Below are 15,042 nucleotides of genomic sequence, written 5' to 3'. Positions count from 1 at the left end.
CCTTTTTTGTGAATTCATTATACTCATGAAATGTATCACATTTTAAAAAAATACAGCATGCCATTAATCTATCTAAATACAGAATTTACACATATTGGTAATTCTGAAAATTGCCTACTTATAACACCTCGTACTTTATACTTAAAGTTACACTCATCTAACTCAGCAAAGAAAAACTCATTAAGGAATAAAAACGTCCTACCTGACTATGTGTTTACTATACTGTTTAATTTAAAATTTTATCATAATCCAGTAATCAATATTGTTTTTGGAAATCCTGAAATTTGTTGTAATGTGTGCAAATGAATCATATAGATAATTTTGTCAACAATTATTACAATTTCACCACTAGGTGAAATTGTATATACCATTTATATGTTGTAAATTTTGAGGTAAAAATGTTAACCAATTTGTTATTAGTTGTGAATTTGGTACTATATCATTATCAACTATCCACATCCACTTTTTATAAAAAATATATAATTTTCCATATGCAAATAATAAGTGATCTATATTTTTACTTCGACATAATGATTCAACTGGTTCATTTAGTGTAGATGATGTAGGTAAGCTTACACTTATTTTTGGTGTAGGAGGCTGTGGTGATATTTTACCTTATAAACTTTGAATAGCGTTAATATCATCTTGAGGTAATTCTGAATGTGAACCATTATAGAAAGAGTACATTGTTGATCCATAAACATCTGAATGTTGTAAACCTAAAGCATGGCCAATCTCATGTACTAATATTTCAAACAGATTTATTTGGCGTTTTTGCGTATTTGTATCAATTTCTAAATACCCAAATTCTTCATCATCCATGTGTATTTCTACTGGATTATTATTCATATTTGGGAAGAAAGCATGCACTAATACGTTACCTTTCCCATATAGTTGTTTTGGACATTGTATATGGTTATGAATTTCATATTTATGTTTTCTTCTTTTATTTGTAATTAAAATGTCTGGATTATTGCTGTCATGAGCAAATTTAATATCAATATATTTTTGCCACAAATTTAATGCTGCATCTGTTAATTGTAATACCTTTTTAGTAGCACCTTTATAATGCCATTTAATATATTTCTTATTCCATTTATATAAAGCAGCACTATAGTTACGAAACCGATCTTTTACACCACATCTTGGCATTTTCATCAAATTCAATAAATCGTCATTTATCTCACCACTTATTTCGAGATTGTGTGTTAGCTGAAACAACGTTAATGCTTCTCTAAAATCATCTCCTCTCACTTGAGTAGTTTCTTTATCAGGTATATCCAAATAACCAAAATAATTTAAATACTTTATTACTGTATTCCTATCATCTCCAACTACTTTTTGTGAAAATAACACTAGTAAAAATATCTTCATTTGTATATTATAAAAATATACATATTACTTAATCAATATATTTTATGCTTTATGCATTATGAAATTTCAGACGTCATAAACACGGCCCTTGATTAAAAACAAATAATAAAATTGACAAGGGGGTGTTTCAGTACCCTAGAAGAAACACTAGTTTTATATACACTTGAAAAATTCAATCTTTACATGCTCATTCTCTTATTATATGCTCAGTCAATAATATGATTATCAATTGTAGAATTAAACTCCCAGTCAGATGAGGTAATTGATTCTTTAAAACTCAGAAATATCTTTTCATCACAGTTATAAATAATTATTTTGTAAGTTATATACAACCTTTTTTCATGTTTAATGTAACCAATTGATAACCGAGAGGCCACTGGCCTAGCAAAATCATTACAGAAGAGGAACAGGAACAGGCAGACAGAGTAAATGCTCCTGCATCCGCACCCCAGTTAATCGCCTCTACCATCATACTGTATGCATCAGCAACAATTAAATTAAACTATGCAAGTTTTTAGTCATAGGTCCATTGTTTCAGTTTAGATTTGTGTTTACAGCTCTGTCAGGAGGGTCAATATGGAGGTAGATCAGCTGCTTAGGTTGGGTACTTTGTCAGGTATAGGTTTGGTTCCTGTTGATGGTATTGGTATGTGGGACTTCACAAGACATGGCCTGCATCTTAATAGGAAAGGGAAGGGTAAAATAGCTGGGATGATAGCAAAATCTTTAAGGCGGGCACTGAAACTCATAGGAGTACTTTCTTAGGCTAAGATCAGTGTCCAGTCATCCTACATTGATTTAAATTAAGCTTAATGACAAGTTCAGACTGGCAGGTACTAGGGATGCTCATGGAGTACATTGCCTTGCTGAAGAAGTACGTTCCACGTTTGTGAGTTTGAATAAATTTATTTCATCCATAAAGAAAGTGTTTCTAAAGGCTCCTTCTCGCATCAACACCTACAATGAAAACTACAAAATATGCCTTTACCTCCCGAACCAGTGGTAACTTGTTGGGCTACATAGATTTAAGCGGTGTTGTTTTATAATGAACATTTTGAGGCCATTAGAGTGGTAGTAAATGACTTCGATAGTACAGAGGCTTTGGCAGTTTGTCAGTGCAGGGAAGCTTTTAATGATTCTGGTATTAAATAAGATATTGTTGTGATTAGGTCTCATTTGTCCCATACACCTGCAAGTATTAAAAAGCTTGAAACTTAAGATTTGTCTTTGAATGAATCTATTCAGTTAATGAATAAAATTATTCTAGTGAACTCCTCATTGCTGGAGGTATTCCCAAGAAACCTTAAAGAAAAATCTTACAACTTTTTAAACAATAACCCAGGCTTTGAACCCCTGTGCCAAATTGATAGTTTTGTTAATGGGACAGGTGAACTTTTACCAGAAACCTCAGTTACCTCAGTTGATGAGGAACGGCTCTTTTCTGCTTATGAAATTGTTTTGAAAGGTGGAAGACACAATATTACTACCAAATATTTGGTCATTTATGTTTGAAATAGTAGAAAAATGTAAATTTTTTTTTTGAATCTTATGGAGTTTTTGAGTGTGGCCTCTGGGTGCGATATGTCTCAAAGCTGGTCCTGTACATATCAATTAATTCGCTACAACTCACTCACACTGCATCCGCTTGTTACTGATAACAAAAGGAATAAAGGAACACTTCTTGAAACACGATATGCATCCTCATTTTACAAATTTTTAGAAAATTTTCTCAGAAAGGCCCATTGCCTATCCTTAACCAGAAAGTATTCAGAAATGATATCAGCATTCTAAATGTACCGATTCTTCACATGGTGGGCACTCGTATTTGATAAGCATAGGTTCGATTGTGAGACAATAACTACTGTGTCTTTTTATTATATGATCTGGCAAGTATTTTTTAGCATTTTTCGTGCACCATTTAAAGTTTTTGTGCTTTACATAATCGCGTCACTAACAATAAGGGTATCAGCACAAAAAGAAAGATCTATCATTCTTATTCATAACTGCTTATACAAATCTTTGTACTGTGCCATAATTTCTTCATTGAGACAGTAAATGTTTTTAGTGTATCTAGATACTACTGGCTGCAGTACATGCTAACTATATTGTTACATTACTAGATTAAAATTCGATTGAATCCTTGTACTCACAAAAATGAAATATTCATTGAAAATCTCATTCTAATTTAAAATGGGAGCTCTAATTTGAGACCTTTCATCAGAAGGTACATGCCTTATTGATTATATCACATAAAATTTCGAAATACTTATTGAACTGATCTCTTAGTGCTCAAGACTTTACCATGACACTTAATGCTGTTGCAGGGCTATCTGCCAATAATCAGCATCGTTGCCTTGATTATGATGAGCAAGAGCCCCATTAAAAGTTGTGAAATTTTAATATCACTGTCTTATCAGATGTGTAAGAGCTTGAGCAACAAAAAATTGATAGTCCTTAAAGAATGTGGGAAAAGCAAATAATTTGTTGAAAGACTTCACATATTTAATTGACATTTTATCTTTCATGTTCAACAGTTTCATTCCTCAACTTATTCATTCACAAAATGTGTTCCACAAATCCTATCACGAAGGAGAACTTTCAGGATTGTGGAACAAGGCAAATAATATACTAAGAGTAAGAAACAACCACTGCTGGCTGCTTCTCTACAGCATCTACAACCAAAAAATTATGATTGATGTTAATCTGAGTTATTTGGAATTTACATCACCAAATCCAAATCATTCTTTCAATTTATCAGAATATTTGGACACAGCTAATATATTGTCATTTTTCACAGCATTCCATTCCATTCAAATAATTATTTTTTGTAATGCTACACCAATGCCAGGTATGTTGCACGGTAATGATTTTCTTCATTTTCATGAATAGAAAATTGAGCCTGCAGCTGCACCGTTGATGAATATAATATATTTTTTTCCATAGTCATTTAAATTACACCTTCTGCAAGTGCACAGCTAGCTTCAAAACTACACGTCTTAGTTCCAACTTTCATACTGAGGGATCCTATAACCCTGAAAGAACTACCAGAGCTTCACCCTTTTTTCCATAAAACTATCTTCCCTGCAATTTTTCTACTCAGTGCTGGCAAATTTTATGATTTTGTAAGTAAATTTTATGAAAATGAAACATTGTTGAAAGATATTATTGAAATTAACTACATTGATGAAAAATATTACACACAATAAATTAAACATATCTTCATAGTAAATAAATTACAAATTGTATAAAGTTATTGAAAAAAGTGAAGTAAAATCTAAAACTTATTTAGGGTAGCTAATGCACATTGATTTTAGTATGATGTACAATGAAGAACAGATTTCATTTGCTCCTCATAATTCATTAACAGTACATGCATTATTAGTCAAAAATAAAGGGAAAAGGCCAATAACTAAGGGCAAAGAAAATATCCCTCTCCAGGAACAGGATTTTATCAGGTTTCTTAGAATTTTGTTTTGCATTTCCTTGCTGTGAGCAAAGCAAACTCACTCATTATGCAATAGAAGCAAACTTAGCAGCTTTGTCATAGTCTATCAACCAAAAAGCTAAATCTGAGAGACTGATTTCACCCACACTTGACGTTAAGTAGTTTTTTGGCGCCTTCCAATTGCTCAAACTATGTCCACAAGTTGCTGCAGTCACTGACATTGTCATAAAAATCCTGAGAGCCAATTTGATGTTTGGATAAATAACTCTTAATCCATATTTTGAAAAACATTACAAGTGTTCATATTGGGAAGCAGTATCAGTGCCCCTTATTAGATACTTCGCCTGGAATTTGAAAGCACTCTTTTGTTAACTATCTTTGTTGTATTGTGTCTCAGCTACATTTGGCCCAAAATCAGCTGCCCATTTGTAAGATGAGATTTTGCATAAAGAGTTGATGATGAGAAATTAAAAGTCACAGGAAATAGTGTATGTGAAACATATGTTTCATTTAACTTATTGTTCTATTAGATAATACGTAGCACTGTAGCTCTAGCAATTTCTCAGCACTGGTAAAGTGAGCCTCACATTCAACCATTTCTTTAGCCATCCTCTCCACTTTTATCAACATTTTAACAACCACAATTTTCTTTGGCTTTGGCTGTGTATTTCTGCACTCCATGTTCACAGAGCTGTTTAAAATTTTTGCCAAGCCACAGATCAAACTTGATGAACAGCAGTGGTAGCATTTTTTCCTTGTAGCAATTTTGTTAATGCAGTCTAATCCTATTAGTGTACGTATGATCAGGCACTGTAAATGAAACATGAAAATAAATCTGTTTGTGCAGAGTTCATTGTAATGTGTAACAACTGATGGCAGACAACGATACACATACAGATAAACAACAAAAGCCAAAGGATTTAAAGAATGGATGATGACACATATCAAAGAAAAACAGTGTTGCTTCTTTAAGATAACATTAACATTCCATCATTAACACCCTCCCTCAATGTTAATTATCAATGTTACAAAAGCAAATTACAAGCTCTAAGTAAGTCCTAGCAAGGCTCTTAATTTTTCAAATTTTATTTTATCTAGTAGCTTTGTTAGAGCATCAGCTTGTTGATCATTTGTGCTAATGTGCTTTAACATAACTTTCTTAGTAAGGATTTTCTTGCTCACAGATAAAATTTTCACATTTATATGCTTCAGCTTATGATGGATCTTTGGGTTGTTGCATATGCTTATTACTAGCATATCATCTTCATAAGTGCAACACCTCTTTGACTGCCAGAAAAACTGTGATACAAATTACTGAGCGAATGAGCGTCACCAGTTGCCATGTGTTAGGCTACAAATTCAGATTCTGTCAATGTTGTAGACACTGTGGGTTGCTTCTTAGATGCCCATGAAACACTACAACCCAAAACTTTGAAAAAGTAGGCACTTGCAGACTTTCTGTCTACTCTGTCACCACTCAGAGTCCACATAACCAGTTATAATATAAGTACACTTTTCATCCCTAGCATATAACGGACTCAGTTTTAGGGTTGCTATAATGTAAAATAAGATGCGTTTTATATCATTCCATAAATCTAGATTTGCAAATGATTGGTACCCGCTTAGAATACTTATAGCTATGCAAATATCTGATCTGCTGCCTAACATAGCATACATCAGTGAGCCTGTTAATTTTCTACACCTATCCTCAATGTCTTCATTTTCAGATTTTCCTCTTTTTAACATAGTGTGATCCAAATTTCAACACTTTTTCAAGATTGGTGCTTTGCAAATAGTAATAGTACCCTTCCTTAAATTTTGAACAATATTCATTCCACATAGTTCCTAATCATACCCAAATGTTTCATTTTAAAGTTGTCACTCAGTAACAGCTTCAAATTGTCTGTCAGTTTCACTCTGGGAAGTTGAAGCTATCAGCAGATCATCAGTTTAAACATGTACATATGCTTTATGCCTATTTTTTGTCTTTACATACAAGCAATTCTCAAAATCACTTTTTACATATCCTAAGCCAGTTATTAATGTGTGAAATTTAACATTCCAATTTTTGGGTGAGTCCTGTAAACTATACAGAGACTTTCTAAGTCTGCAAATTTTACTATTCATTTTACTGCAAAATCCAGTAGGCATTTAACATAAAAGTCTCCAAATATCTGTCCATCAAGAAATGCACTACAAAGATCCAGTTTATGGATGGGAAAGTTATTCTCATTAAAAAAAAAAGGTGTCACTGAACTTAGTTGTGCTACTGGACTCTATATCTCTGATTAAGACAAGTTTTGTTGGAAACCTTTTGCTACAAGAAACAACATTACCTTCTTCATCTCTTTTTCACCTAAAAACCCACTTTATGTCAATAACATTACAGTCATTTGGCTTACATACATAGTCCCATCTGCTGTTTTCTTCCAGGACTTGCAACTCTCTTGCTATGGCATCCTTCCAATTTGTAGCTTCACTACAAGATGTTGCTTCAGTGTAGGTGCTGGGGTTCTTCATCATTCTCTGCTGTCAACAGACCCAACTGATAATCCTCCAAGGAATTCAGGTGTTGTATTTTTCTCCTGGATCTATAATTGTATGTCTTCGTGTCATCAAAAACTACATCTTCCTCTGCACCCTCAAAAGAAATGTCTGTGTTTTCACTGTCTTCACTGATTTCTTGTCTTTGTCCAGGTTGACTTTTATTTTCTTCCACAACCTGTGTCCTCATTTCTTCTTGCTGTTCCTCTGAATCTAAAGCTTTATCTATATTCCCTTCATCACAAAAAATAGTATCTTATTCTTTTACATGAACATCAGTTTTCTTCTCCCTTTCAGATACTCCTGGTGGCAAGAAAATTACATCTCGATGCACCTCAGTTGTCTTTGTGGAAAGTATAAATATTATTTTACACCTTCACATCATTATCATAACCAATAAATAAACCTATCGTGTTTTTGGGTCCTAGTTTGTCTCTTTTCTTTGGGTACAAGGACAGACACATGAGTTCCAAATATTTTCAAATCTGCTAAGGGTAATTCTCTGTGATAAAAAGCTTCAAAAGGAGTTTTTTACCTTCTACAGGACATGAAACAGGTAATTTAGTACATAAGCTGCCATGTTAACTGCTTCAGCTCAGAAATGTTTGGGCGTTCCTGAAATCATTGAATGATTGGCTTCGACAAAGGTGTGCACTTTCCTTTCAGCTCTTTCATTTTGCTATGATGTGTATACAATGCTTCTTTGATGGGTTATGCCATTTTCACTCAAATATGTACAAAAGTCAGTATTCACAATCTCCAGTCCATTATCACTCCTTAGAACTTAAATTTTCAGACCAGTTTCTCTTTCAGTTTTTGCAATAAAATTCCTAATCAAACCTTTGACTTCATTCTTTCATTTCATAAAGAATACTTTGCGATAACCAGAGAAGCATCCTTCAAAAGCAAAAAAATATCTTGCTCCTCCAAGAAAATGTCTCTCCAAGAGTCCACAGACATCTGGGGCATTAGCTCTTGATGAACTGACAAGGAAAGGCAAGTGATGTTGTTTGCCTGCCAAAAACTCTTCACAAGTGACAAAGTCATCAATGAAGCTCACTCCTTTATGTGACAAAAACCCTTTCCCATATGTAACGCTCTGATGGCACAATTTGTTATGCCCATCACTCAAGTTTTCAACATGTTTAAACAAACTGACCAGGCCACTACCCATATTGACTGATGAAAGCTCACTGGTGTCATTACCATTAAACACAGTGTGTGTTTTATCCACACATGTCAAAGTAACCATTGACAGTTCTGATTGTGTTCCATTTAGTGAAAACAACATACGATACATTTTGTTGACATGTTTGAATAATGCACAAACTTCACCTTTACTATTAATACTGTTAATTCACATTGTTTCTTTTTTGACACTAAACACATACCTTTGTGTAACACAGTTCCTACAGGAAATGGATTGAATTTCAGTTTAGGCATAAAAAACAGTCCACTACGTATTGTTCTGATAAATTTAACTCAGTTTCGTGGATACAGTTTCACAGTACCAAGCCCAGTCACATCAAGAAGTTTACTGTCACCCACAGCAATTTTCATTGAGCTTTGCACACTGTCCAGTTTCATAAACAGTTCTCCCTTATTGCACATATGCTCACTAGCACCTGTATCCATTGTCTACTAATCTTCTAGGCCAACTCCTTGGTTCATACACATAAAGGCATTTACATCATGAGCATTTTTGCATTCCTTCGATTTCAACAGCCTGCAACCTTACTTCAAATGACCTCTTTTCCTACAATAATTGCAACTTCTCATTTCTCTCTTCACTTTACTTTCACAGTCCTTTGCATAATGGTCCTCCTTATCACACACACAACAGGTAATTTGTTGCTGCCTCCTTACAATGGCTAAAGCAACCTCCGGCTGATCAGACTGATTATTTCTCTTTTTTGCAATGAGAAATTGTGAAATTAACTCATTAAGTTTTTGCTTCTCAAAGAGGATGGACTCCAATGCTGAACAGAAATGTTTATATTGCTCTGGCAGTGACATTAACACATTTGTTATTATCATTTTCTCTGGAAGTAGTTCACCCGCTTGCTCCAATTTTGTGTTGATTTTGTTTATTTTCAGCATAACTGTAACCACTGAGTCATCACCAACCTGTAGCAAGAAAAACTTTTGGGGAGCATATAGAAGGTGGGTGTGTGGGTTGTCATAGGGATGAGGAGGGAAATGGGTTCAGGGAAGATGTTCTGGGAAGATTCAGGGGAGATGTTCTGGGAAGGGTGTAAGTAGGGATTGAAGTTGGTGTTTGAGTTCTGGGATGGGATCGCTCTGCCAAAGTTTATAGGTGGAGGAGTCAGACAGTTGGTGGAAGCCTTCAGCCAGGTAGTCATTGTTGTTCATAACAACAGTGGTGGAACCTTTGTCTGCAGGTAGAATGATTAGGTCAGAATTTGTTTGAGGTTGTGGATAGCTTTTCTTTCTTCTACTGAAAGGTTGGAGTTCTGAGGAAGGGACCTGGAGAAGGATGGTGAGGCTAAGTTGGAGGTAAGTAATTCCTGAAAGGTGACCAGCAGGTGTTTAGGTGGGAGGGGGAAGAGGATCACAGTTTTATGGTGAAACAGACTGGAAGAGGCAGTTTTCAATGTTGGAGTTAGGTTGGTTTTGGTTGGAGGGATTGGCAGCTAACAAGTGCTTCCATTGTAGGGATTGAGAGAAGAAGAGTAGGTCTTTGACAGGTCCAGCACGGTTAAATTTGGGTGTAGGGCTAAAGTTGAGGCTTTGGATAGGATTGAGATCTCAGGAGCTGAGGGTTTAGGTGGAAAGGTCAACAACAGTGTTACGGTAATGTATTGGTTCTGGATTTGGTGGAGGGTTGGTGGGGAGTTTTGGTCATGTGACAAGTTAAAAAGGTCAGCTAGGCAGGGTTTAGCTGCTATGAGGGATGGATGAGGAGGAACACTGTGGGTACGATAGGGGTTAGATAATGGTGCCCTGAGGCAGCAGTAGGGTGTCAGCAGATTGGATAATTTCTGGAGGTGGTGTCTGGAATGCTCCTCCAGGTGCTGGATAGCAAGGAATGTGATATATGGTGTAGGGATTGCAGAGTAGTAGTATCCTGCAGAAGGAGCGGAGGTGGTTCTGGGATGCCTGTGAAATGGAGATGTGTTTTTACAGTACCAGGTTTGTGAGGGCCAGTGATGGACGGAATCTGAAAAAGTGTAGGTCATTGTGAAAGGAGGGGAGAAATTCAGAGAAAGGAATGTTTACAGTTAGGCCACTTGGAGGGATTACATGGTTTAGGCAGCACTTGAGGAACAGGATGTGGGACCAGGTTTAAGCCAGGGAAAGGAATACTTCATGGAACTGGTGCAGAAAGATTGAGCAATGGCCCATTGTGACAGGAATGGTGCAAAGAAGATGGGAATAACACAGAAATGGACAAAAGAGGTATTGATGGTTATGAGAGGAGCTGGATAAGTGAAAACATGCGTAAAAATACGTGAAGACATGCAGACTATCAGACGAAAGAACCTGAGACATCAGATACTGCATCAACAATCCACCCTGTCATGAAGTCCACAAACCCGTGGAACCCACAAACCCAAAATGCCTTGATACCCCATTGTGGCTGATCATTGTGCTCCCACTGAAGGAATTTCAGCACTCATTGACCAACATCTCCAACAAATTGCCCGTAATCTAGCCTCTGATGTCAAAGACACCAGCCACTTCCTTCACTGTCTCTCCACCGTCCCCATCCCTTTACCTCCTGTATCCCTACTCGACACTGTTGATGCCACCTCCCTATATTCAAACATCCCTCATGCCCATGGTCTCACTGCTATTGAACACAACCTTTACCAACATCCTTCAAACTCCAAACCCACTACCTCATTCCTCATACACTTCACTAACTTTGTCCTAACCCGCAACTACTTCTCCTTTGAAGGGAAGGTATATAAACGAATCTGCAGCACGGGGTTTGCACCCTCCTATGCCAACCTTTCCATGGGCCATCTAGAGGAGACATTCCTAGCCTCCCAAAACACCAGACCCCTAGACTGGTTCAGGTTCATTGATCATATCTTCATGATCTGGATCCAGGGCCAAGACATCCTATCTTCATTCCTTCATAGCCTCAATACCTTCTCTCCCAGTACCACCGTGGACTGGAACAACTGAACCACATCCTTTGCCAAGCTTCCCACCCCTTCTAAAGTAGTGTTCCATTGCCCATTCAACCTCCACAGCATTCTAGTCCGTCCCTATGCCACTCCAAATCCCAACCCCTTTCCGCAAGGATCATATGCCTGTGGAATACCCAAGTGCAAAACCTGCCCAATCCACCCATCCAGCACTTCCTATTCCAGTCCTCTCATAGGTTTATCATACCCCATCAGAAGCTGGGCCACCTGTAAAAGCAGCCATGTCATTTACCAGCTCTGCTGTAACCTTTGCACACTTTTTATATGATATGCTACCAACCAGCTCTCCATCAGGATGAACAGCCACCACCACGCTGTGGGCAAGAGAAAAGTACACCACCCTGTACATAACACACTTGATTTCAGTGGTTGCTTCACTATCCAAGCCAACTAGATCCTTCCCTCCACCATCATCTTTTCTGAACTGTGCAGATGGGAGTTATCCTTACCACACATTCTCTGCTCCTGCAATTATTCTGGCCTCAACCTACAGTAACATACTGTCCCCACACCCTCCACCCAATAGTTTCCACCCCCTCTGTCCTATCATCTCCTCCCCATTTTCATCTCCTACCCTGTTTATTTGCAGCCCTCTGCCAAAGAATCCACCCCACCCTTCTTTCTCCACTCCTCCTTTTTTTTTGTTCCTTTTTTCCCCACCTTCCTGCCCCAAAATCTCCTGACGTTGCACGTGTTGCCAATCTAATCCCTGCACACTCTACCAGACAGCATTCATCTCTCCCCACCTGTACACTACTATCCCTTTTCTCTCTCTCTCTCTCTCTCTCTCTCTCTCTCTCTCTCTCTCTCTCTCTCTCTCTCTCGTGTGTGTGTGTGTGTGTCTTTACTGATGAAGGCTGTGGCCAAAAGCTATATGTGAGTGTCTTTTAATTGTGCCTGTCTGCAACTGAGCGTGTCTTCTTACACTAAGTAGCAATCTATCTTTTCCTGTGTTGTTGATATTCCTACCTGGAGTTTCCATTTTTGATTTATTCTGGACGGCTTTCTTCCATCCTACAACCCTGTAAGGTATTGTTTTCTTTTTATTTATTTTTGTCGTGTCCATATTTTTACTCACATTTTTACAAACTCACCGACCAACAACTTCTGTAGTTGTATATACATGTATATTATGCTTACTTCCATTCTACATTACAGTATGGAATCATATTTTGGGGGAACTCACCTGGAGGTAGATATATTTTCAAAATGCAAAAAATGGCAATACGCATAATATGTAATCTAAGACATAATGAATCATGCAGACAACATTTCAAAACAAATGGCATTATGACACTGCCTTCTGCTTACATTTATAATATCGTCTCATTTGCAAGACATACCTGTTAAACAATGACTGCACACTAAAATTCAATGGAGATATTCATAACTATGCAACAAGGCAGCAATCTGACCTACATATGATTCAGGCCAGAACTACCTGCTACCAAAAAAGTGTTTTAAATGTTGGGATAAAAATGTATAATAATTTACCCAATGAAATCAAAGCAACAAAGAACCCAAGAGCCTTCACACATAAGTTAAAAAAATATCTCTTGGACCATTGCTTTTATGCAGTTGATCATTTTTTTGAAAGGGGTTAAAAATGTAAAAAATATGATAAATGTTCAATTAGGTCTGAAAATTATATACTGTGCATGTCTATGAAATACACTGGACTACTTTACTATTACATTTGTATTGGCTGTTTGTATTTTACCATACAACATTTGCATTTACTGTTTTGTTAAAGATAGCTAACTTCCTCATTGCAAAATGATGTAAAATCAATTTATTAAATATTAGCTGCAAATATGTTCCCTTGACCTATCCAATATCGTATGTAAAATCTTACATCTCTTTGATTTGTATTAACAGTTTTGTTGAAGATAGATAATTTCCTTGCTACAAAATAATGTAAACATCAATTTGTAAAAATTACTGTAAATAGCTCTCTTGACCTATCCAATATCATATGTACAGCTGTACAATACTATGATTGCCTGGATCAATAAAAATACAATACAATACAATACTTATATTACTCAGCCACAGAAAGTTTAGTCATGATTTTTTTTGTTTGCACAACATGTTCCAGCAGTTGAAATCTGGATGTGAATTACATATCCCTCTAACTTTTCTACTTGCCTTCTTCACCACATGTCTCACTCCAGCCACCCATTACAGAGGCTGGCCAAAAACGGAAGGCAAGCTTTCAGTCAGACAACACATTTGATTCAGTACCTCTCACTGTCCTTTGAAATCTTACAACAGTCTATCAAAGAAATAATAATAACTTCACAGCTGAGGATGAGTGAACTGTGTAGGTGGTATCTACATGAATCAAGTGCACTGTTGTCACATAAACTAGATTAGCAGTGGTTCTGTCATAGATACTATTTTATGATGCTCTTTGGACAAAATAGAATGCATTTACAATTGCAGGCTGAAGAAAGGCTTCTTCTTGTAAGCAGACATTAGGAAGAAGGTGGGAGGAAAACTCACATAACTCTTCTATTTAATTCAAAACCACTTTTCTTACTCTTTTTTTTTTTTTTTGTCTGTTTCTGTGCTCTCAGTGGGGAATTATCTTGCCACCCCTTTGGAAACCATGAATGCATATCACTGTATGTTTCACATTCACAAGGCTGTAATGTAGGATTGTCGTAAATCAAATACAGCTGATAACATTGGAAAGTAGGTATCTTACATTGACCAATCACACTAGGAGGGTGACAGATTATTTTCTTGGTAAGTTTGGGGGGCAAAGTTAGTACTCCATCAAACTTCACCTCATTAACTTAACATGAAGAGTAATACAGTAATAAAGGACTTGTTTCCTTCTGTAACTGATGTGTGTAAACTGCCTGTTTTCTGGCTCTGTTATCTAAAACTTACTGTGATGATCAACCTATAATTTGAGAATATGGTATGAATGTGATGCATCTTTGAAAATGGTAGACGTAGTCTGGAAATTGATTATGTGGTAAAATCTGATTTGATATAGAAGAATAAATGGTATATTATACTCATCATGTTTGACTGTCCTCGTATCAAATGTTCTTCCACTGTTGTCATCATATATTTTCCCCTAAAAATTTATTTTTGAATATAATAACCATGCTCTTTGTCATTACTTTGGGCATAAAATCTCTGTCTTCAAGAAAACCTGATACAATGTTTTAGTTTCAACAGCATCTAAAGCTATGCATAAATTACCAGAATAATAACATTTTACCAAACTGGCTGCAACTGCATGGATTAAAATATCCATGTATTTCATTTTAATTACTGTACAGTTTTGGCTGTGAAGATATACTTTGATGTCTTTAGTACATCCCATCAAATGGGCATACTTCGGTTAGACTCGAAGAACTCATCAAATCATAAAATTCAAACGATGTTGAGAATTTGCACTATTTCACAATTAAAAACATGACATCACATTTATCAACAACTGTAGTACTGTTTTGTATTCCGTAGAAGTGAAAGAACTGTTCG

General features: G+C 36.3%; 1 protein-coding gene across 1 annotated transcript; it reads right to left on the bottom strand.

Annotated features, from left to right (window-relative positions):
• Positions 1 to 242: 242 nt before the first annotated feature.
• Positions 243 to 1,374, bottom strand: LOC126235213 (matrix metalloproteinase-19-like). The gene is made up of 3 exons (XM_049943944.1): positions 745 to 1,374; positions 407 to 597; positions 243 to 348 (listed from the first exon to the last, which is right to left on the bottom strand). Exons 1-3 carry the CDS (start codon positions 1,372 to 1,374, stop codon positions 243 to 245), a joined length of 927 nt encoding a protein of 308 aa, XP_049799901.1.
• Positions 1,375 to 15,042: the final 13,668 nt, after the last annotated feature.

Source organism: Schistocerca nitens, chromosome 2, assembly GCF_023898315.1.
Source record: "Schistocerca nitens isolate TAMUIC-IGC-003100 chromosome 2, iqSchNite1.1, whole genome shotgun sequence".
Classification (NCBI taxonomy): domain Eukaryota; kingdom Metazoa; phylum Arthropoda; class Insecta; order Orthoptera; family Acrididae; genus Schistocerca; species Schistocerca nitens.
Note: the sequence above shows the minus strand (reverse complement) of the source record. Positions and strands in the feature narration are given on the sequence as shown.